Source organism: Photinus pyralis, unplaced genomic scaffold, assembly GCF_008802855.1.
Source record: "Photinus pyralis isolate 1611_PpyrPB1 unplaced genomic scaffold, Ppyr1.3 Ppyr1.4_LG3a, whole genome shotgun sequence".
NCBI lineage: Eukaryota > Metazoa > Arthropoda > Insecta > Coleoptera > Lampyridae > Photinus > Photinus pyralis.
In genome coordinates this window covers 5,880,262-5,905,524 of record NW_022170509.1, presented here as the reverse complement: position 1 = coordinate 5,905,524, position 25,263 = coordinate 5,880,262, and the positions used below count along the sequence as shown (strand labels likewise).

The 25,263-nt window shown below is 35.5% G+C and overlaps 1 protein-coding gene across 1 annotated transcript in view; it reads left to right on the top strand.

The window, feature by feature from the left end:
• The window catches only part of LOC116165740 (Down syndrome cell adhesion molecule homolog), a 56,411-nt gene that overhangs the window by 2,245 nt on the left and 28,903 nt on the right, over nt 1–25,263 (top strand). Inside the window, exon 2 of the mRNA XM_031480406.1 lies at nt 4,615–4,923. Coding sequence (XP_031336266.1) covers nt 4,615–4,923 — 309 coding nt within the window. The remainder of the gene's footprint in view (nt 1–4,614; nt 4,924–25,263) is intronic.

Below are 25,263 nucleotides of genomic sequence, written 5' to 3'. Positions count from 1 at the left end.
TTAAATGACGTTGTTTTTCCGTTTCCCCTCTAAATTGGATCCTTACGTCCTTTCAGTGGCCGAAGGAAAATCCGGTTTCTTCTTGGTTCCATTTAAAAATATATTAAAGATCTTTCTTAATTAATCCAGCGTTTGGTACTATGGTCTTGGACACGAGCAGTATCATCTGAGCTGATAGGAGGTAAAGGGCGAGATAATCGAATGAAAGCGTGTTTTGCATAGTTTCTATACGATTTAAAGGCTTTGAGTTATTTCTGATAAGTTTTACAAACTCAGGTGAACAATAATGCCACAGAGATGCAGTTTGGACACTGATATGTTGTTTTTTTTAACGCTATGATACTTATGATAGAATAGTTTTCCCAAAGTTCATGCCATTCAGTACATCTTGATAGGTCGGCATGACTGTTGGTGTTGAAGGTGGTATTGATTTTGTCATCGTTAATATTACGGTGCGTGTGTTAGTGTTGCTCTTTTTGTGTGCAGATTTTTTCAATAAAAGGGAAGAAATAGCCACTTTATCAGCAATAGCAGTGCCATACTACTTATATATTTTAATTTTTTTCAAGTAACCTACGGCCTCGCCTAAGGCAGTTGTGAATTGCTGATTATTATTTTTTTAATGGATGAATATGAAAAGGAACTCCTGAACCTCCAAAGGCGTTACTAAGTCCCTAAGGACTCAGAGAACGACGACGAAGTGCCCAAGGACGAAGTCGATGTACTTGAAACCAGAGTGATGATTCAGAGCCAGAACAAGAACTTGATGTCGATGACTACCCCCTCGTTAGACAACAATAAGTAGTAGCATTGTTTAAATACTTTAAACAATGGTAGTAGATACTTCTTGATTTATTCTTTTCTTTGTACAATGCGTTACTGTTAACATTTTGTGTTCATTTAATAACGTTACGTTTACTGCACTACTACTATTAAGGTTTTTTTTTAAATTAATATATTCATTTGTTTTTATTTTTTTCACTTTTAATGTTTTGTCTTAATGAATTGGCAATAAATATAAAATATTCAAATTAAAGTCAGTTTACAATTTTTTCGCATTGTAATATTTGAGAAGCTCTCAATTATATGCCGTTTAATGTTTTGCTAAACAGTTTTGGTAATAAAGTCGTATGTCATTTTCTTTAATCTATTGGTCTCTCAGACCGGTGCTCGAGTTACAAAATATGGTACGTGTTCAACTAGCACTTTTGCGCAATGGAAGAGGGTCATACCATCGAAAGCTACTGTGAAGTACAGCAACTCCACATACAGGAATACCGCAATATTAAAGAAAATTTTAGTCAGCGGTCCCTGTGACCAGGTGCGTTCTGGAGGGTTAATAATCTTGGTGGTTCGGATACCACGAAGTTTCTGGGACGTTTTTCAATGAGTTCAATTATCTCGTACAAGAATTCGTTGTCCTTGTCATGGTCCCCAAGAGGTTCTAATGCGGTTACCCCAAAATGCCATTCATCGCACCTTTCTAATGCGTCATGCAATTATTGAAGGCGTTTCTCTGTAATCGATACATGTTCCTCAGTTTGTTTAACATCCCGTATATTGTCGACGTATTCCAAATATTCTTTAACTGGAAGGAATGATCGAGTTACATTTCCCTTAAAAACCGCACGGCGTTCCTTAGTTTTGGCTATTCCATTTTCAGGTATGATGTTTAATGTGGGTGTAGTTTCCATTTATTTTAAAAGTAACGCATTAAATTAAACGACCGACATGGTAAGTGATATAAATCCAACGTTTAACAATACAACTTGATCGTTAACATCTTTGTTTCGGTGGTAGTATGTGTTTAAAATAATGATCTACCCTCAACCCCCCGTGGACATCTTAAAAATAAAATTCCTTCCCATTTTGGAATTACGTAATTTTTTTTAACTCGCTCTTACATTGTTAATAATATTCAAATGTGGAGGTTGTAATCTTTGTGGTACATGCATATGTTTGGAGCTTTAGCAGATTGTGTTTAAATCTTCAGTGAACCCTGCAAGGGCATATTAAAAAAAGCGTTTCCCTTTTTTAAAATTCATTGGCTTCTTTTTTGAAAAGTCGCTCTTCAAAACCCTGATAGTATGTCCGTTTAAATGATCTACTATCAACCCCCCAGGAGCGTCTCAAAAATAAAATCCTTTTCCTTTTTGCAATGAAGTCATTTTTTAAAAGACTCGCTTTACACTTTTAACAATCTTCAATATGGGGGTTGTAACTTTAGTAGTACCTCAAATATTTTTTGTTGCCTCGGTGAATTGTATTTAAATGATCTACCATCATCCCTCCAAAGGCATCTTACGGAGAAAATCCCTATCCATTTTGACTAAGAGTTTTTTTTACAAAACTCGCTTTTCCATTTTTAACAATTTTCAAATGTTAGTACACCGATAGTATTTTTGTTACTTTAGTTGATTGTATTTAAATTATGTGCCATCAACCCTCCCAGGATGTCCATTGTTAATCATATTCACATGTGGTTGAAATTTTTGTGGACATACATATTTTTGGGGCTTTAGCAGATTGTGTTTAAATGATCTTTCTCGTGATCTTCCACCAACCCTGCAAGGGAATCTTAAAAAAAATCATTTCTCATTTTTAAAATTACTTCGTCTTTTAGAAAAGTCGAAAAAAAGTAGAATGTGTCTGTTTAAATTGATCTACTATCAACTCCTCAGGAACATCTTATAAATAAAATCCCTTTTCGTTTTGAAATGAAGTCATTTTTTAGAAGGCTCGACACTTTTAACAATCTTGAAGATGGGGGTTGTAACTTTTGTAGTACCTCAAATATTTTTACAAAACTCGCTTTTCCATTTTTAACAATTTTCAAATGTAGGGGTTTTAGTACATCGATAATATTTTTACTTTAGTAGATTGTGTTTAAATGATGTGCCATCACTCCTAAATTCCTTCAGAACTGGGGGCTAATTAAGTGCGAGTAATACAAATTTAGTGCCTTAAAATATCTTAGAACTAATTACTGCAATACAATTTTTAACAAGTGATAATTAGATGCTATAGTTACAAGTAAAATAAATAATCAGATCAAGTAGGAATGTAAGTCAAAATCAATCACCCACTGAGCAACCTTTAATAACATACACTACCTACTCTCTTTAAGCAATCTCTCCGAAGAAAGTAGAAAGTATGCATATGCATATTAATTACTTTTCTAAGATACTTTTCTCTATTGGGGGGTGTAGCTTAATGGTAAGTTAGCCTCGCCCAAATATAAAAATGTTTTTGTGTCCAACGGCCAAAGCAGTAAATTTTTGTTACCTAATTAGCACTCAACTAGCACCTAATTTTGAAATAGTTTAGAAAAAAATTGGATGTAGTAGGAGGCGTTCCTATTTTGAAATTTAGCAATTTTTAAAACAGGTTGCTCTTATATTTTTAACAGTTTTCCAGTATGGAGGTTGTAATTCTGGTCGTACATCAAATATTTCCGTTACTCGGTGGATTCCGTTTAAATGATTTACCATTAAGCACCAAGAACATCTTAAAAATAATGTGTACTTTTTTTAGAAAAACCTCTTACACTCCTAACAATCTTCTAGACGGGGGTTGCAACCTTTCTAATACCTCAAATATTTTCGTTGCTTTGGTGGATTTAGAATCAGTGTGGGGGTTATAATTTTTATACTTAGAACATTAAGTATTTTTTATGTTTTGGTACATTACCAGCAATTGTGGCGAGAAAAGTCAACCATATCAAAAGAAAATTGGGCAATGTGTAGCAATTCGCTTCTTTATTTGTTTCAATGGCAACGGTTCAGAGGCTAGAGACTTCCTTATAAAGTGAATAAACATTGAGCCAAATTAAATGTGAAAGTTAAAATTAAATTATTTACCGAATCCTCGGCTCCGAAAACCATAGAAACGTAAGCGGCATACCGAGAAAATCACTGTAAGAAGCTCGTCTCGGGGACCCACCTAGACTGCTCCTCCTATAAACAAATGTCAAAATAAGTTTTCTATAACCATTGTATATTAAAGTTATTATTAAATATCTACAAGGGTGCTTTATCAGAACTAAATTCTTGTGCCATCTTGTTTCTAGAAAATTCTAGAATTAAACTGTCAAAATAGAGCCTGCAGATATGATCCTTGAAATGCAGAAAAAAAGTAGAATAGGTATCTCTAAACTGTATTATAAATATTTCAGTCGCGAATCCCCCTACATTCTAGCAAACAATGAATCTGAAAAATTCTCATTCAGCTATTTTGGTTAATTTTGAACAATCTAAAGGAATAGATACAGTCAGTCGTAATCAAGTTGTTGTTAATGACACCGCACTCTCCCACAAAACCGTCTCAGTTTGTGTAATCATTCTGGAAGAGAGTCTTTGGACTGAAACAGAGCATGAACCCTTATCCAGCATACCATTAGCTCTATTGAAATAATCCTCTTTGTCCAACATAAGTATTTTATTGCTTTTATATGCCATGTGATAAAAAGCAATCTTTGCGTGGAAATAATTCATTGTTGAAATGTTGACCTACATTTATTTTATCTGTTGCTTGTTTCTCGCGCGAAATCTTTTATGAAATAGGAAGCTATCCAATACCAAATTCTCATTTGTAACGCAAATTTTTGAATTTCAGATTTGGCGAACCTCTCCGTTGAAATGGTGATTATCAAAGCGGGAGAAAATAAATCGGTCGCATGTCCAGGTGTAAGCGAACATTCTTTGGTACAAGAACTCGAATGGTTATACCTTACGCATCATTTAAAGCTCGTAGAATATATGGGAGATAGCACCACTGTATGGACCAATCAACATCGGATATCCCTGCTACAAGATAGTTTTGGCCTAAGTTTCCATCCTGCGATGGCCGAAGATAGTGGAAATTACATATGCTTGGTGAATAGTAGACCAAAACCTGATGCACTGGTTCGGCTCATTGTGCAAGGTGATTACGTTGTTTACTTAATTTAAAATAAGGAAAATGCCGCCATACCGGAAGTATGTTTTGCGAAAACTCGATCAATAAAGCAATTAAATTTTCAACTTTAAAAAAAAATTAATGAGATAAAAACTTGTCTACAGAGCATTATTCGTCCAATAAAACTATCTCATTAAAAGTATTTATTGTAAGTGTACATTACAATAATAATTCATGCTACAAGAGCTGAATACTAACGTTAATGAGACGAAGGGAAATTATCCTGTATTTCATTGTTTTTGTCATAGAGCAAAAAACAGTTGTACTCCGTTCTTTTAATAACGGTCACGGAAAACTCACACTTAACTGCGGAAAAGGTAATCAATGCACAACAGTAGGTAGTTGACGTTAATGCCAGTATCGAAAAAGTGGAGATGCCGCCTAGATTAAATGATATAATAAAAAATATCTGGTCACGAAATCAAGGTCTATTAATTTTATCCGTGGTTGTACATAACAAACCTTCGTCCGTTTTATATTTAATGTATATTCATATTCGTATCCCAATTGACATAATTTCGTGAAATTTTAGTGTCGACTAAACATTTGTGCTCATTTTGTGGTAATTTGTGCTACCAAATTAAAATGTTGTCAAATTTTTCAGACGATGCCACTTCACACTCTGATGCTAACATGGGGATTTTGAAAAAAATTTTTACTATCTCTTAGTTAGTAGTTAGTGAAGTGAGTCATTCAAATTTTTATCAGCCACATTACAGCTGCATACTGCAAGGCCAATATTCCAATTGGCAAAGACTTGTTTTACTATAACTGAACAATATAATGTCGGATAGGAGACATAGTCAAATTGCGGGTAATTACGTTTAATTTTAATTAGCACACGCTAATGTATGTGTCTTCTGGTGTCCATCCACTATCAACAGTCGATACACCTGGGGCCCAGAATAATTGGATGTGTTGTGTGGTAAAGGTAACTAGGAATTGTGTGGTCTGCCTCCTATCCGTAGTCCTCCGTTCCTTCGTTCTGATCTTGAATGAAATTGAGCAGTCCAATTCTCTACTTCGTGCCTGCTTATTTTTCGATCCTTTCGCATAACGCTTGATAAACCGGTTACAATGTGCACGTAGGAATTTTGATAGTAATGCGAAGCCAGTACCTTTCGAGTTTTGCTCGTTGGTCAAGTCCAATGCTCCAAATAGGGTTGGATTGAATTGAAATGACTTTAAACCTCTTCCATATCCGTTAATTAACGAGTTCGTAACGGGTTCATAATTTTGCGATGTCTGTTCGTCTGTCCGTTAGCACGATATTTCCAATTTCGATGAAATTTTACAGGTGTCATTCTCAAATTTGTAGATCAGAGTTCGTGAATTGGAAATGTAAGCCAAAAAATAAGGAAGACTCTTTTGCCATCTCCGTTGGTTATGAACCGAATTGCATGAAATTCAAAATGAGCATATAATAATACCAATGCCAAGCTATAGCCATACCCAGGAGCTCGTTTGATATATTTGATCGTGTGTTAGTTGCTATAATGTTTTGCCAAAATAATTCGTTAAAACTTGCGAACGATTTTCTATGACACACTCGATGACACACTACATTAAGATAAAATTTGAGAGGTAATTTAAATCAAGTATGGATATATCTCATAAATTGGAAAATACGGGAAAAATTCGAAAAGGTGCACGGTAAGTTATTAAATTAAGTTAACAAACTATTATTTAGTAAACAGAGTACTTACAGTCTGACAAACAACAATGAATTGATACGGAAAGTGAAAGGTGCGCAAGGTAAAACTTTATTGGGGAAAGTCGAAACGGTGCCGGTGGTGGGAAATTCAAACACCAACGTACAAGGTGAAAGGAAAGGGAGACTAATAAGCTTACTCGTGCTATTGTTTTTTCAAAGTGGTAATGAAAATTAACGGGATAGTAAATGCCTGGTTCCTGCTGAAAATTTAAATTGTTTGTGACCGGCTTTCATTTCGTAAGAACTAAGTCAAAATGGGGGATCCTTAAGCGGTTTTTTGAAATGTAATGGCCCGAATTTAGGATGCGATTGGCAAAGGGCGCTTTTAAATTAATTTTATCTCTCACTGTATTCTAATTAAAGGTCTCAAAGAAAGGAACCGTTTTCTACCAACTACTGCCCTTCTTTCTCTTATCCTAGTACGGTGAGGAGGGGGAGAGGGGGGGGGGGGGGGGAACTAGTTTTATCCTTCATGCTACTCTAATGAAAGGTCTCAACGAAAAGAATTAATTTCTACCAACCATAGCCCTCCTCCTCAACCTCTTATCGTGATCGGGTATATTCCCTTATACATCAAGAACGGATTGTCGGAAGAGGGTACTCACAAAGGGCGATTGAGACGTCTGCAAGAAATATATTCATTGGTGATGTCAAAACAAAAGCTATTTCGGTAAAAAAAATGCGCCTTATCTGCACAAGTTATACCGTTTTCTATTATATAAAGATTAAGAAAAACCTCATCAGAAGTAGTCTCAGTCTCATAAGTCTATAGCTTCTTATAAGTTATAGTCATAACATTATAAAATACTTAGATTTAGATTAGATATTTCTTAAAAGCCTAGATTTTTGCTTTTGAAGCTGAGAAATACAAACAAATTTTCTTGTGTAGGATCTCTTCTAGAGAGGTAGAATTAATTTCTGTATATAGTGTAAGATGTCCACTCAAAGAGACTAATGCTTTTTATAATGAAGTTTTGTACTTATCTTTAAAAGATTGAGCTCTAAAATTATATTAAGTCAACTATAATCGCATTAGAAGTTATTTCGTATTTGGTGGTGTCTTTTCTATTGATTTTTAAAGGAAGTAATTTAGTGAATTATCAACAACCTTACTACTTTTTAGTATTACTGATTATCTTTTCAGAAAATTTTCACCTTTGGCACAACTAGGGCTGCGCCACTCTTTTTGAGATTTTTCAAGAACTTTAGCATCGCGAATGCAATACCTTTTCAGAAAAGTTTTGTAGTCGTGTTTCGCCATAATGAATACGTAAATTACTGCGAACTTTCTATATGAATATGCAACGTTCCGAACTATTTATTAATTACTTACTTCATTTTATACTTGCTACATAAGTACAGAGGGATGTATATTCGCATATTAAGGGGACAAAATTAATACATACACGCAAATATACTTATTTGGTGCGTGCTAAAGGTTGGTTATCAAAATTGATGATGGAATCATTGGTAGGGTTGAGGTGGACGTTTACAAGTTTACAAGCCTGTGGAAAGGTAATCTGAAGGAGGATTACTTGCGCGTAAGGAGATGGAAGGAATCAAAGGACATAACCTGGTCAGTGGTGGTAGGTTTCCTGACACCGATTTTCAGGAACGTTAGTTGGATCTAGTGAATGTGTAAGATTAGATTTCTACCCTAAATAAATAAGAAAAAAAACGATTAAAAAATGGGAAATTTCGTTTTTTTCGCATTTGACTTCAATTGCTTTAAGGGAAAAATGAAGAGAAATGAATTTGTTTAGAATCAAATTTTCTATAAGATACAGTTGGAATTGAACGTTCATTTTCAAATGTTATTGTGTTTTACGGAAAAATACAAAAAAAGGAATCCCGAAAATTAACAATCTGTTTTTACTAAGTAAAATTCATCCGATCGTTTTGAAAATCCGTATTTGTTCACTTCTTTTAATAACAAAACAATAAGACAAACCCGATCACCGTAGGTATCATAGTCATTCATTAATTAAATAAGCAAATCTAAAAAATGGTGCTTTGTCTTTCACATTGGGCCACTCTCAGAGCGTTCTCAATTTTTTTTACAGTTAGTGAACTCCTTTTTCAACAATTGTGTCGATGATTCTTGCAAATCTACGGACTGTGGAATTTTTTCTTTCAAAATCTGAAGAATTTTCTTAGTTAACAAATGTAATAATTTCGAAAATACAACAACAAATGTAAATCTATAATAGGCGAATGAAAAGCTCTCGGAAAGACCTACATTTGAAAAAAATACGTCCAAATCCAATGAATAGTTCACGAGAAATCAACTTTTGTCTTTGGTCTTGTTTTCAAGATAACCAAAAATAATTTTGCAAATCGGATCGCATGAGACGATGAACTTTTTTTATGCTTCTATTTGACCAAAATATATGATTTTTATTAATCAGAGTGCACCTTTCTTGTTATATTTCGGGAGTTATTCCAATTGTTAGTTAATTAAAAAAATTCCACAGTTCGTCGATTTGCAGGAATCATCAGGGTCCACCATCTGTAAAAAAAAATGAGAACGCGCTGGGAGTCGTCCAGTTTGAAAAACAAAGCGTCGTTTCTTTAAATTTGTTTATTTAATTAATCAATGACAATGAAAGTTATGGTGATCCGGTGTGTCATATAGTTTTGTTATCAAAAGAAGTATCTAAATACGAATTTTCAAAAAGATTGAATTAATTTTACTTAGTACTAATAGATTATTAATTTTCGGAATTACTTTTTTATATTTTTTCATAAAAAACAATAACTTTTGAAAATGAATTCCATGTATCCATGTATCCTATGGACAATTCAATTCTAAACAAATTCATTTCTATTCATTTTTTCCTCAGAGCAATAGTTAACGAGATAATTGAAGTGAAATGAGAAAAAATCGACATTTTGCCATTTTTCTTTTTTTTTGTTTATAACAATATGTTCCGGGAGGTTCCGGCTAGGGGGGGGGGGCTACGTTTTTCGGATTCAGTAGATTTTTTTACATAGAATACACTTGGTTTCGTTGACTGAAATGACAACGTCTAGCCAAAACCGTAATTTGACTGGACTACAATCGGAACATTCATAATTGACCATTGAAACAATTAATTTCTTCCGACGTTCAGCATTAATTCAATCTTTCTTAAGACCGAAAAGATCAAATTCTTACCAGTTTTCTGGAAGACCAAAGAGCCAACTAAATCTGCCCCATCTCCGCTACCAAACCACCCTCAGGCCTACAACCCGCGAGACTACAAATAGGTCTCACCATCTTAAATTGACCCGGTTTTTAATTTCTTGCGCAATCACTTGCGTTTCCTTTTCATCCCCCACAAAACCTCAATTCGTCCTTCGTCCACACTAAAGATCCCTCGAAAGATCCTGTTGCTCTTTCACTCGTGTCGTAGGTCAAACTGGGCCAAACTTGTATACCTGTTATACTGAACGTATAAAATCCTCTCCACCCCTTTTTTTTTTATTTAATTTTAAGTAGATTTAATTCCTTCAGCAGGAACCAGGTATTTAGTTAGGCGCAAATGAGTAGTAGCGGTAGACATTTAGAGTGTGGATGGGAAATTTTTTGAGGAGGCATATTTGTCAAAGGAAATCATTGCGCCTCTATAAAGTTTGGAGTCTCCATTGTACCGGTGCCAAATTTTGACACCACAGAACGGTTTCCAAAAACATAGCGTGAACTTACACGCCGAATTGGTAGGAATGTAGAAACAACGTCGATGTATTAGCATCCTCTGGGAGGTTGCACGGTCTTATAACGAGAAATCAGTAATTAGCGAATTGATTTTTGTTTATTTGTTTGAAGTGAAAGCAGTTTTATCGAAAACAAAGCGTTTTCCACGTTTTCGGTTTGCCACCCTTCACGTAAACCCTTAATTGATGTATCACTTACAACACTTTTATTTAATTCGAAGGTATAACTGTACATACAACTTCGTATCAGATGCACATTAGCATTTTTGTGAGCAAGTAAATTGTTCTTAAATAAGTAATGCCAACAGCTGCTAGGCTTGAAATTTAAATCGCTATAGATATAAACATAATCTAAGGATACATAAGGGATGAGTGAGCGTTTTAGCTTTTAGTTACCGTATATTCATTTATTTGTTTTACCTTTATTTTTAAGTGGGAGTTTGCCCGTATCTTTATCAAAACTTCTATTTCCGAACTCGGATGCGCACCAAAAACCCTATTGTTCGTATCCACTGGATCAAGATGGATTTACTTTTCAGTTACATTTATTAACTCAGTACTTTTTCCGATAGCATTTGTTGTATACGTCTTACGTAAAATGTAATGCTTTGCACACTAATCAGAACATTAGTTCGTTAGGGATTCAATTCATATTTACTTCTTTTTCCACTTTGTGATTTCGGTTAATGTGCTTAAAACTTTACGTCTTACTTACTGACTGTCACTATCCTCTCTTTGTTACAGCTGCATGCAGAATCTGACGGCGTAACATAACACCACAATATTTCGTGGAGAGTACGATGGAATAAAAGCGAAACTATCTGAAAAAGTGTATCATTGAACTTAATTGTAATTGTGAATTACAAAGTTTTCAAAGTGGTTTGAATAATAATTTCACTGTACCATTTCTCAAAGTACCAAAACCAGAAATAAAAATGTGGTCGCATCAGATTAATTCGTTTCTCCAGTTACCCATCAAATTTTGGAAGGTTTTTCAACTCAAAAAGCGAATGTCTTTCACAATTTAAATTTGAAATTGTCTCTCAATATTTTACCTTGACATAATCATGATGGAGAAACTTTCGATTTCCATTTGAAATTCCGAGCTACGAAACACTGTCAAACTTTAAGTTCATGTCAGCATTTTATTCGAAAACGTATCTTTTCAATCTCGATTGGGAAATGTTCACTATCAAGGTTTCAGCTCAAAAAACGTCTTTTGGTGTTGGTTCATGCAGTTTTCGTTGCCCAAATTTTAAAATTACGGATTGCAAGTTTGTACCTACTTTAGTTCCTAAGATTTTTCAGGTTTACAATTTAAAAAGTTCACGGCTTGAATTTTTGGTCCATCCTTTAATCCCTCAAGTTACGAAATGTCAAAATATAAAGGTGGGAAAGCTGTACATAAGTAAATGTTAAATTTTGTCTCCAATTTGAAGTTTGAAATTTCATTTCGGAATTCTTTGTGAATTTTGAGAGGTGGGTTATAAAGGTTACAGCCTTCTCGATGGTCTCAACCCAACGATGAGCGAAAAGCTCATTTTTCCTTATCATAGGCTCTCTTTCAATTTTTTTTATTTCAAAGCGTCGAGTGTCATACTACACATTTTAAAATTGTAAATTTGAAATGACCTTTAGAGCAGAGAATGGTTGACAAGCTTCAAACGAGAATTCAAAGCTACCAAAGAATTTCTAACGTCGTTTGAAATTTCCTTTTATAATCACGACTTGAAATATATTTGTGCCCTCTTCAACCTCCCAATTTTGAAACTTTAGTGTTGTCAGGAGGTCTGAATATATCTTCAAAACAACATGTTTTTTAAAGAAACCGTTTTTGGTATACACAATTATAAAGAGTTTGCTTACCAATGTACGTACTTTGAATTTGCAGTCAGACCAAACGGAGGCTGGAGATAGAAATGTCTATTGATGAGAATTTGCCGGTTGAGTACGTTACAGTTTGTTTTTGTTTTCTATCTGAACAAATTAAGATATATCGATTAAATAAATATTTTTCTAATTTTCTCGAAAACGAATCGACCGATTTTCAAAAATCAAACGTCAAAATAAAGGAATTCGAAAAACCTTTCAAACAAGCTATTACTCGACACCACTTATCATTTAAAATTTTTAAGAGAATGACCCTGGGGGAAGAGGATGAAAAGGGGTGAAGTAGTTTTTTGTTAAAAAGTTGTCCCCCTTGAGAAATCTTTTGACGTGTCTCGGCGTTTTTTCCTTTAATCAGTGGTTTTCGATAAATCCGTAGTGGGAAGTTTTCAAATGAACACCCTGTATGCACTAATACAGGGCATAGGAGAGATGGTATTGATACGTTACGTATAGATTGGCTTGAAATACTAATTATTATTAATTTAATAATTTAGTCACGAGCGAAGTTTGTTTGTAGGTTATCACTGGATACACTTTACTACCGCGCACGTCCGCATTCGTTGAAAGCACATCATAAAGTAATGCTCAGCCAATATTTAAAACCACAAAATGAGTATAATCGTAGAATTTCTTTGAGAAAATGACCTAATCGATTTTGATGCGACCTTGTTAATATCTTATGTTCCTTTCTAAGTTATTACCTTTACTCTTTATTTGTAAGTGTTTTAATTAGTTTTTATTTGAACTCCAGTATTTTATTTTTAGTTATGACCGGGTATATTTTGTATGGTTTTGTTATTTTTTGAATAAATATTTTATGTGAATTGGTTTGTTATTTACTTAATACCATTGTATTTATTATAAATACAATGTTAATACTTAAGACGAGGCATTTTCGAGGGTTTCGTGCGATTCGCAAGGGATACTGGGAGAGTGTACTGTGACTTTAACGTACCCCCTCTTCTCGCTTATACTGACCCATGTTTGCAACAGAAAAAGATAAACCGGTAAGTATTGTCGGTTGTACATAATATTTCGTTTTTTCTGGGATTTCGTAACCCCTAAGATATACAAAGTCGCTTAAATAGGCGAAGAATTGCAGAATTTTATGTAGATTAAGTTTTACTTTCAGAGTTTCTTCTAACTGTATAAGTAACGAAGTTATGGTCACAAACACCGAAAAATATCATTTTCGAGAATGCGCTGGCGTACATTCATTTTCAAAGATTTTCAAAAAAATAATGTTAACAAACCCCTAGTCATTTTTTCTCAGCTTTCTAATAGTGCTAAAACAAAATTTTCATCACTTGTTAGCTTCGAGTAAATCACATCAACTTTCTTATTTTTTATTGACGCCATATTGGATTTTTATGTCATTCGATAGAACAAAAATTACAAAATCAGCCATACGAGTAAATCACACTTAATATTTAATTTGGGAATGAACCTTGCATTTTTGCTTCGAAGTTTACAATGTATTTCATATGGGAAACATCCGATACAACTGAATACAGAACGATCCTCGAGATCTTCACACATACACCATTTTTACAATAGGTATACCCTAAGGGGTTGATTCTATCCCACCAGATCAGCATAGCTGGTAAAACAAATTTTTTGAATCGGCATTAGTGTTACTTTTATTCGAGGTGCTTACATACAAAATTTCATTTAAATATCTTAACAAATTAAAAAACCAACTGCGTATGCGCGAAACAAATTTTTCGATTCGGAATTTATTTTACTTTTATTCGAGGTGCCTACATCAACATTTCATTTAAATATCTTAACAAGTAAAAAAATTGGGATTGCGCAAATACAAAAGTTGGAATGCGCATGCGCAATATTGCGGTAATACTGAGGTTTAAGGAATATTTACTAACACAGAAAACCGGACATTCATATGTTCTTTGTAACAAGCGCTATAAAAGAAACCCCTTTTGGAGGTTTGGGCAGTTTTTGGGCAGTAACTTTTTGGCCCGTTGGTCTACGTAGCCAAAAAACAATAGCGACCTTTCTTATATCCTGAAGAACAAAGTTGATCCCCAAATGAAATGTATCACTGGTTTTGTAATTTTTACTCGAAACTCTGATCAAAGTTTTATTTTAGCACCATTAGAAAGCTAAGAAAAAATTACCCATCGTTATTGTTAAAACTATTTTTTGATATCTTAGAAAATTAATGAACGCCAGCGCATTTTCGATAATAACATTTTTCGGTTTTTTGACTATAACTTCGTTGTTTGTAAAGCTACAAGACACTCTGCAAGGGAAACTTAATCTACATAAAATTCTGCAATTCTTTGCCCATTTAAGCGACTTTCTATCTCTCACGGTTTAAGAGATCCCCATTAAAGCTCACCCTGTATAAGAGGTGAAGAGGCTTCAGATCATATATGGTTCGACCCGAAATTTGAGTCCTTTTGGATGATTCCACATTACACCTAAGATTGGAATCATTAAGAATTCGCCTCTGCCACTCGCACTTTTTGTGCATATTACCGGAAATATCCCGGAAAATCGTCAGCAGAATACAATGATGGTGTATTAGAGCCGGAGGAGACATTATTACGTAATTTATCCAGCAACTTTCAGGTCATTATCAGAAACAGATCTTTGCCGAAGTAAGTGTTTTCTCAACTTTGGGAAAAAATTATAGTCGCAGGGTGCTAAATGCGGACTATAGAGCAGATGTCTTAATTCCTGCAAACCACATTCGCCGATAACTTTTTGAAACTTGTGTAACTGGAAAGCATGGTCTTATCGGCAAAATTCTTTTCATTCTAAAGGCAGCTTTAAGGGTAAACGTTGTGATAAATTTTACGGAACAGCGCGTTTTCGTTTTTTTTGTTTTGGTGGTGGGTAGGGAATGCAATACCGGGATTGCGGGATCCCGAAATACCGGGATCCCGCAGCATTTTTGCGAGATTAATCCCGCACATAAATGGAGCGGGATCCCGCGGGATTTGCGGGACTGAGGAATTTGTCGACCAAGGGGACGACTCTGTTTACTTTGTTAATGAAACTGATAACGGCGAATTATTTTTTAAATAATTCTTAAACTTTTTCGTTAAAAATGTACTATGATTTTTGAGGCACTTTAGAAGACTTTTTTGAGTTCTAAGTTAGGCCGAAGGTACTTTTTTGTTAAATATTGTGATAATTAGCGATTTATTTTAATACAGAAGTTAACCGCACAGAATTCCTTATTTGCCAATTTATTTAAAGTTTTGCGAGATCTCGCAAATTCCGGGATCCCGCGGGATTAACATCTAACAATCCCGCAAATACCGGGATTGAGATTTTGCTGCGGGATTGCATTCCCTACTAGAAACCAATTTCGAAAGAAAATTCAAAGGGCTGTAACTTTTGAAGTAGTAGCCCAATTTTGGAACTGTTTGAAATTATAGATTCTACAGGCCACATTCTATAAGAAAAATTTTTTTCCGGGTCGATCTGAGACAATTTTTTTTGAGGGCCTCAAAAAAAGGCAGTGTACAACCTTCCTTTTTTAACAAAAATCGACTGCACCAAAATTTTTCGGGAAAACACTTTTTCTTATTAATTTTTGTGCGTAGAATCCAATACAATTCGTACTTTTTCGATCAGACTTCTCAATAAAAAGTTATAGACTCGAAACCAATTTCGATAGAAAATTCAAAGGGCTGTAACTTTTGAACTAGTAGCCCAATCCTGGAACTGTTTGAAATTATGGATTCTACAGGCCACATTCTATAAGAAAATTTTTTTCCGGGTCGATCTGAGACAATTTTTTTTTCGGGCCTCAAAAAAAAGGCAGTGTATAACCTTCCTTTTTTACCAAAAATCGACTACACCAAAATTTCTCGGGAAAACACTTCTTCTTATTAATTTTGGTGCGTAGAATCCAAAACAATTCGTACTTTTTCGATCAGACTTCTCAATCAAAAGTTATAGACTAGAAAAGAAACCAATTTCGAAAGAAAATTCAAAGGGCTGTAACTTTTGAACTAGTAGCCCAATCTTGGAACTGTTTTAAATTATGGATTCTACAGGCATCCAAATTTTCATGCCAAATTTCTTGCATGAAAAGTTTCTGCTCTGGTGTCATTAGCCTGGGAATCCATCTTCCCTTCTTGCAAAAATTGAAATTTTAATTCTTCGATCTGTTAATATCAATTCTCTTTATTGTCTCTTGTGTTCTTGCCTCAAGAGACCTACCACGTTTTGGATTCTTGACCCCAACAAAATCGTTTCGACGAGAATTTTACTTGGTAATATGAGGGAACATTCTAACAATATGTACTGACGAATAAAGTGCGACTCGTGATACACCTTTGAAAACAGTTGAAATGAAGTTCGTCATTTTTATTAAAGTGCAAATGGTATTGTCGATGGAATGTGGACTTCTGCAACTCACTGTAATATTTAACACGTGCTTTTAAGTCTCCATTTACAAACCATGTCGAAATTTCATTGGTGAGGCTATTAAGGTTGTAGTAGGTATGTAAGGACACTGACAGAATTTATTATTGACCAACAAATAACTCAACTGATTTATGTACAGTTTCCGGCTTTAAATGCTTAGATATCATAAAGTTTATATCGTCCCAAAGACGACTCCTCTTTAAGGAGTTTCCAGTTTTCTGATGGTTGATGTTCGCTGTGAAAAGTCGGGGAACTCCCCCGGCAAAAAGAAATGACAATAATTTGTCAGTTATGTACACATCTTGAGGACACGATAAGAATTTGTTGAAATTCTTCCAAACGAAAATATGCGACGGATAAAATAAAACATTACCCGGTATCGTAAGGGGGGTTGTAAGTCAATACGACTCCCAATTATCATCTTGCGGTACAGTTAGCAACTTTGTAAGCAAGTACAAATGTGTTCCTTAGATGTAGGGCTTTGCTAAGAATTTTAAATGGTTTAGGGGTTGATTTCATCCCGTGAATCGCAATAAAAGTTGATAAGATCTCGTTTTGCATTGGAGTGAGCAAATTTGTAGCAAAGTTTTAATGTGCTCTTCCAATCCAAACTTTTGCCATACATTTTTGAAAGTGGTTGATTTCATCCCGTAAACCGCATTGAAGGTTGATAAGCCCCCCTCTCGTTTTGCATTGGAGTAAGCAATTTTGTAGTCAAGTTTTTGTGTGCTCTGAACTTTTCCATCAATTTTTAAATGCTTTAGGGGTTGACTTTATCCCGTAAATCCCATTACAAGGTGATAAGACCGCGCATTGTAGTACGCAATTTTTTAGTGTGCTCTTGCAGTGCAAACCTTTACTACGAATTTTTAAATCTTTGAATCCCATTGCAAGTCGGCTTGTTGTTTCAAGTTGAAGTAAGCTACTTTTTGTAGCCAAGCGCTTTTCCGGCGCAAACCTTTGCCATGTTTTTTTAAATGCTTTAGCGATTGATTTCACCTCGTTTATTCCACCGAAAGGCAGTAAGATCCCGAATTGTCTTTTCGCGTTGAAGTAAGCGATTTTCTAGCTAAGTATGATGAATGTGCTCTTCCGATGCAGACCTTTGGCATGACTATTTAGATGGTTTAGGGGTTGATTTCACCCCGTAAATCCCGTTGTGAGTCGGTAACACCCCGAATTGTCATTTCGCGTTGAACTAAGCAATTTTATTATTACTTACGCATTTTTCTTCCCATAACGTCAATGAAAAATGCTGAGCTATGAAGACTAAAACTAAGTTAGGGAAAACTCTTATCACTGAACGGCCTCTCGTTACTAATTCGATAGTTTTTTCCAAAATATGATGAAATCTCGAAAAGATCACTACTCGCCTGTAAATGTTTATTCTCGAATAGGTACTTCTGGTAACGGAGTCTTGACTGACATCTAGAAATCGATTCAACCCAACACGGGCACCGTCACTATTCCAGCACCAAGGTAGTAGCATTAATACAACAGCACCAAAGTTGCAAAAACGACTGTATTCAATAATGGAAGCACAACCTCCCGATCTACAGAACAGAGCTACCTTAAATAATAGGTGTGTATTCCACTTAACTCGCTCTTAACATAAATTGACGTGCAATTTGTGATTCATCCCTAACTATTTTATGACAAATCCTCTAATACTGGACCGATTTGGAAATAGAAACATATCTTTTCAGTCACTGCTTGCCATCTGCTGGTTTCTGCATACGACCTTACCTGTAAACATTTTTTATTAAGACACAACTAAATTAATATTGAGACAGGGTTCCTTTTTCATGTTTGATCTTGATAATTATCAAGAAATAACTAAATTACTACGTACGTAATAACTTAATAATTTCTTTTGTCACGCGATTATATAGGCACAAGAATTACTTACAGGTTTTTATAATATTATAGCTGTTACTGAATAATGAAATCGCACGTGGATCTTAATGAAGGGTAGGTAGTTATATTTACTCACTTTAAACGTTATTTAGATCATCCAATTTCGATCGCTTCCTTTTTTTTATTACTTAATGACGTTAATTCCACGGCAATATAGGCATACCAGGGAGCCTAATACTCCATTCAATTACTAAAGTACAGACTCCTGAACTGTAAACACGGATTCTAAAAAAACTACCCTTTTCATTTGTTCCAAATAAAGCTTGATTTAATTTCTATCTATACGAGTGCAAAATTTCGTCTTTTTCTCGAGCTTAGTAAAATAGTAATTCAATTCTAGCGCTCTCTTCGCCACGAAAAATTTGCCCCAATAAACCTCTCGCTCCCTTCCGAAGAATTGTGAGAATCGCTCAGAAGCAAATTCTTCCGAAGAATGTTCACGATTTACCTCCAAGAAATTACCCTTAAGAATCGTCGATCATGGAAGGATTCTTACTGTCACCCACCCCATCTATTTAAGCGCGCGTCAAGAATATAAAAGTATACAAGGGACGTCTTGTACTGTGCTGGGTTAAAATAAATTAATCTCCGAGCAGAGTATGCAACGTTGCATACCCTTTGACCTAAGCAGGTAGGAAAGGGGAAAAGGAAAAGCTCGTGAATTATCAGATATCAGTAGTAAATTTTCTTAAAAAACGAAGGAAATTCAATAAATGAGCCATTTCAGAAAATTTCAGAATAATTCATTAAGAAAAATAATTTTTGTACATTTTTTGGTTTTTCCAGAAGACTTGATAAGTGGATACCTAAAGTTCAGTATCCCAGGGGTAAATACACCCCTAAATACGGCGATAGTTTTGCAGATGATGATGTTACCTTACCATAAGCTTAAACCGAACGATTTGTAAATTACTTCCTTCCCAAAATAAATTACATTTTCCAAAGTAAGCAAAACAGGTTCATTATTTTCAAACTTTTTCCAGCGAAATTAATGCTGAAAGAAGAATTTTGACTTTCTTACCCAAAATCCAATGGTGGTGTTTACTGGAACTCTACATAATATCATAGTATGGATAATATGTATGTAATGTATACATATATTTTTACCACACCTTCGATGGTAACCAAATTTAGTCCCTTCTTAGTTTTTTCTAGAAGAGAGTGGTTAAGATTTATGTTTTTTTTAGGTAAAAAGGGGTAGAAGTGGCGGCACCTCAGTCGTTTGGCTCATTCATAACCACCTGGGCCCATCTTCTTCCCTTTACAAGCTTTCTATATAAGCCTCTTAGATACTCCTTTCGAAAGGTTTTTCAAAAAGCTTGCACTTGAAGAGGTTTACCATCAAGTACAATCCGAAAGACCTTCCAATAAGGAATGCGTTAAACGAACTTCTTGTAGAAAACTTCTTCGAACGTTTTGCATTAAGATCATTTCGCAGGTCATCCTCGAATTCTACCTAGCAAATTTTAATCTACAGGGTGTTAAAATGTCGAGATGTTTTAAGTTTTTTCTTTATATTTCCTGCACTTTCGTCAATGGTAGTGAAGTGGAGTCAGGGGTTATGTTCCATTTTTTACCCCATGAAGTTTTTTCGGGCCGCCACTGGTAGATTGTTAAAACAGAATTTAATTTTCTGTTTTTTTTGTCCCTTTTGATCTTTGATCTTTGATAGTGCAAAAACTCCCCTTAACTGCTACTGGAAAAGCGCTTACATAAGGTAATTCTCTTCTTATGACTTGGAGGTTGTTTAATCAGCGCTGGCAGTTCTGAAGGAGAAGAAGAATTGTCGGGGATACTCGAGATGCTTAATAAGTGTCTCTGGATGCCGATAGGGCTTTGATGGTATTTGGTGTTCAAAGCCTTTCCGTAAACGTCGTAAGGCAAGTTGTGAATAACCAGCGGCTGTAGGCTAGAGTTCTCTTGGACAGGCTGGAGTTCCTGGTCGTCGCCTTGCGCTGTGTCAATTACCTCTGTCCTGAGCGTTGTCGGCATTGAGATCTTGTCCACTCGTAAGAGCGCGTCTGCTACTGCATTCTCTTCGCCATTACCATGTACATTGTACAGTACTATCCCAGTGTTAAACTGAACACTGTAGTCCAGGTGGCGGGTTTGTCTGGACGATGCCTTTTCGGACCGCCTCAAAAAAAGGCAGTGTACAACCTTCCTTTTTTTTAACCAAAAATCGACTGCACCAAAATTTCTCGGGAAAACACTTTTTCTTATTAATTTTGGTGCGTAGAATCCAAAACAATTTGTACTTTTTCGATCAGACTTCTCAATCAAAAGTTATAGACTAGAAACCAATTTCGAAAGAAAATTCAAAGGGTTGTAACTTTTGAACTAGTAGCCCAATCTAGGGACTGTGTGAAATTATGAATTCTACAGGCCACATTCTATAAGAAACATTTTTTTCCGGGTCGATCTGAGACAATTTTTTTTGAGGGCCTCAAAAAAAGGCAGTGTACAACCTTCCTTTTTTACCAAAAATCGACTGCACCAAAATTTCTCGGGAAAACATTTTTTCTTATTAATTTTGGTGCGTAGAATCCAAAACAATTCGTACTTTTTCGATCAGACTTCTCAATCAAAAGTTATAGACTAGAAAAGAAACCAATTTCGAAAGAAAATTCAAAGGGCTGTAACTTTTGAACTAGTAGCCCAATCTAGGAACTGTTTGAAATTATGGATTCTACAGGCCACATTCTATAAGAAACATTTTTTCCGGGTCGATCTGAGACAATTTTTTTTGAGGGCCTCAAAAAAGGGCAGTGTATAACCTTCCTTTTTTACCAAAGATCGACTGCACCAAAATTTCTCGAGAAAACACTTTTTCTTATTAATTTTGGTGCGTAGAATCCAAAACAATTCGTACTTTTTCGATCAGACTTCTCAATCAAAAGTTATAGACTAGAAACTAGGGAATGCAATACCGGGATTGCGGGATCCCGAAATACCGGGATTCCGCAGCATTTTTGCGAGATTAATCCCGCACATAAATGGAGCGGGATCCCGCGGGATTTGCGGGACTGAGGAATTTGTCGACCTGTTTGCTTTGTTAATGAAACTGATAACGGCGAATTATTTTTTAAATAATTGTTCCCAGGGGTAAATACACCCCTAAATACGGCGATAGTTTTGCAGATGATGATGTTACCATAAGCTTAAACCGGACGATTTGTAAATTACTTCCCTCCCAAAATAAATTACATTTTCCAACGTAAGCAAAACAGGCTCATTATTTTCAAACTTTTTCCAGCGAAATTAATGCTGAAAGAAGAATTTTGACTTTCTTACCCAAAATCCAATGGTGGGATTTACTGGAACTCTACATAATATGTATGTAATGTATATATTTTTACCACACCTTCGATGGTAACCATATTAGTCCTTTCTTAGTTTTTTCTAGAAGAGAGTGGTTAAGATATATGTTTTTTTAGGTAAAAAGGGGTAGAAGTGGCGGCACCTCAGTCGTTTGGCTCATTCATAACCACCTGGGCACATTTTCTTCCCTTTACAAGCTTTCTATATAAGCCTCTTAGATACTCCTTTCGAAAGGTTTTTCAAAAAGCTTGCACTTCATGAGGTTTACCATCAAGTACAATCTTCGAACGTTTTGCATAAAGATCATTTCGCAGGTCATCCTCGAATTCTACCTAGCTAACTTTAATCTACAGGGTGTTAAAATGTCGAGATGTTTTAAGTTTAAGCGTCGAAACCATCTTAGTGCTATGGTACTCTATTATAATATTTACATAGACATATCTCGACATAAACTAGTTGCACAAATCCCTTCAACAATTCTCCACCAGCTCAAATTTCTACGGGTCGCACCGTCTTTTTCCATATACCAAAATAATAACTGCGAAAGCTTTAACTTGAAAATATACCGAAGTCGCTATTTACGCAGAATTTTTGCCAAAATTAATCTAGGTAATTAGCAGAATGTTAAACATGCTCAATTCGAGGTACCAATATTTGTGTTTGGCAAATTTTTAAGAGTGTAGTCGACGTTTACCCTCCCAACTTTTAAATTTGTTACTATAATTATTAGGATGCAGGGTTTCGTACGATCTGAAAAGCGTAAAGAGAGACCCTGCCGGTGGGCGTTGTATTCCGAAAGTAACGTCGGACTTTGTAATTAAAGTGAACATTTTATGTCCAAATTTAAAAGTGTCCATTATGACCAGCGCAACGGGTGGGGGTTGTCACTAGCGGTGATTTACCCTTAATAGGTGCCACTCAAAGCCTTTTATATCATTTTGATCTTACATTGCAAATAATGTTGCGTGTGTGGTAGATTGTCCCAAAAACTCAATATACATTGAGACCAGAAGTGACTGCCCGAAAAGTTATTGTTGAAATCCAGCTGTTACTTTATTAATTGACACCGCATGTTAATTCATTCTTAAATTTGTGAAATGAAGAATTGGAATAAATGAAAGTAGATTTCGGATGTAATTTTCTCGGATCATTCATTTTTGTCAGTATAAGCTCTAAAAAGAAAAACAGTGCCCATATCCTTATCAATTGTCTAACAAAAAATAGGTCTAGCATTTTATTGGGAGTTTTTTTTAGTTTAAGTAAATTACTTGCGAAATCCGTTGAAGGCTCACGTTGTAGTTTTCAATCAGTTTTAGAGGATCTAGTTTGTCCACGGCACTTACTGCATACAGAATAAAAGGCTTTTACTTTTATGTCTCCGCGGAAAAATCGCCTACATACAAAACACTTTCAGAAAATAGTTCATTGCTCCTATTTGTTATGCTCTTTGTTGATGGACATTTGCACATAAAAACCTCCATCCACGCGTTTTTCTTATATTTCTGTAATAGGTAACATAAGTACTCGGTGCTCTTAAAGTAAAGCTCTTTATTTATAAATCAATACGTGCATTGAAAAAGCGCACGTCGAATTCCTCCTTTGGAGGCTTCGGCTAATACAGGGTAGATATTGATAAGATAATTATGCTTTCTCATATGTTACCTTTTAGGTAAGATCTCTATTTATATGTAAGTTCATTCATGTTCCTTTGACATCCATTTTCTACCTTTAATTCTATACCTATTTTTTCATTTCATTGGGCAGCATAACGAAAGTCTTCATATTTTACGAGTCCTTTGATGAATCCCCTAAACCCTAACTAAAGTTAATGGGAACAAAACTATCATATAAAGCATACGGAATGTTTTGTTTTAACAGTAATTTAATAGTATTTTTTAACTGAGCTTAAGAGCGAATATCGAGCTCAATTGTTAATAATCTTATCCTAAAACATTAAAACACATTCCGTTTTAACTGTGCTCAAAAGCAAGCCTATCAGTTAATAATCTGAGCATCTTGCACTAAAAATGTAAACTTTCATAGTAATTTCTATCATTCTGGCCGATCAGGCGATGACATGATAAGCAAACCGAACACGTCGAAGCATTGTAATATATTGATTTTGTCGGTTGAATTGCTCGCTATAATGGGACCGAAAGAAATAAATGGTAAGAAGGTGAAAGTAAAAAACAGTCTTGTGAAGACTCTTCTAGAGATATGTCGCACATTACAAACCGTTCGCTATTCTTCACGTACACTTTTACCTTCATTGCCAATCTCTTTAATCTAGCTTAGCCTGAGTAGATTTAATTGTTTGTATCATTAGTTGTAGAAGCCCCTCGATATGTCGTGAAAGCTCCGGGTTGCTTTACGTTGCTTAACTTCTTCAGGCAAAAAATCACAGAAACGTTCAAAGAAAATAAGTTCATTCGGTTGGTCGAAAACGGTTTTGAAAATTATCTACTATTGGTGAGAACGGTGGATTTTTTTGCTCTAGGTTTTCTTAGCAATGTTTTGTCAGTTATCTGCTTCTTCGCCGGCTTCAGTAGACGATGCCGGGGGTCGTTTGTTAGTTGACGAAGCTTCGATAATGACCGAAATTATTCCTGGTCTTGTGTCTCTAGGATTATTCGGTTCCGGCCTCGATTCGCTCGAGGCCTCCTCTACGCTTTCCTCAGTTGATGCTGCAGATTCTTGTATGTCATTTTTAGTGGGACAATTATCCGCTGTGTGCCCGAAGTTGCTACGTAGAAAGCACCTCATGTTGTCAGCTCACTCGCAGAAAAAACAATCGTTTGTTCCTTTTGTGGGAATTTAAATTTCATTTGTAGTACGGACGAGTATATGTACAATGGGATACGTTGATAGAGCTACTATCTCCATGACCAGAAATAGCGCTAATCTCTTGGGTGTTAGATATTGCATTTGGCCCACCATAACGGAAGACATAAGACACTACACGACTGAATAAGAGGAGCTCCCCTCTCTAAACCAATCAATGATATTTGCACTGATATCGACAATTTCCAATTTCCAGGAATCGAAATTAACTGATACACACAGCTTACGACAATCAAAGAAAGCACTTATCTTAATAATCATTCGTCGTCCTGGAATGGTACACACGATAACCCCAAGGAATTCGTGTGAAATTCCCTTAGACACTTATATGCTACACCTCCACCGATCACCACGAAAACACACCTTTTCCTCGTGCTGTCACGGTAAAGACTGAAGGCAGCTGCAATGGGTTTGATTTCAGAGTGAGGTGGGGATATGTTTTAGAGCATCCTTTGGGAATATCAGAGCCATATGACGTTCCTTGCTATAGGCATCCTTATAGAGCGAAGACACAAGGCGTT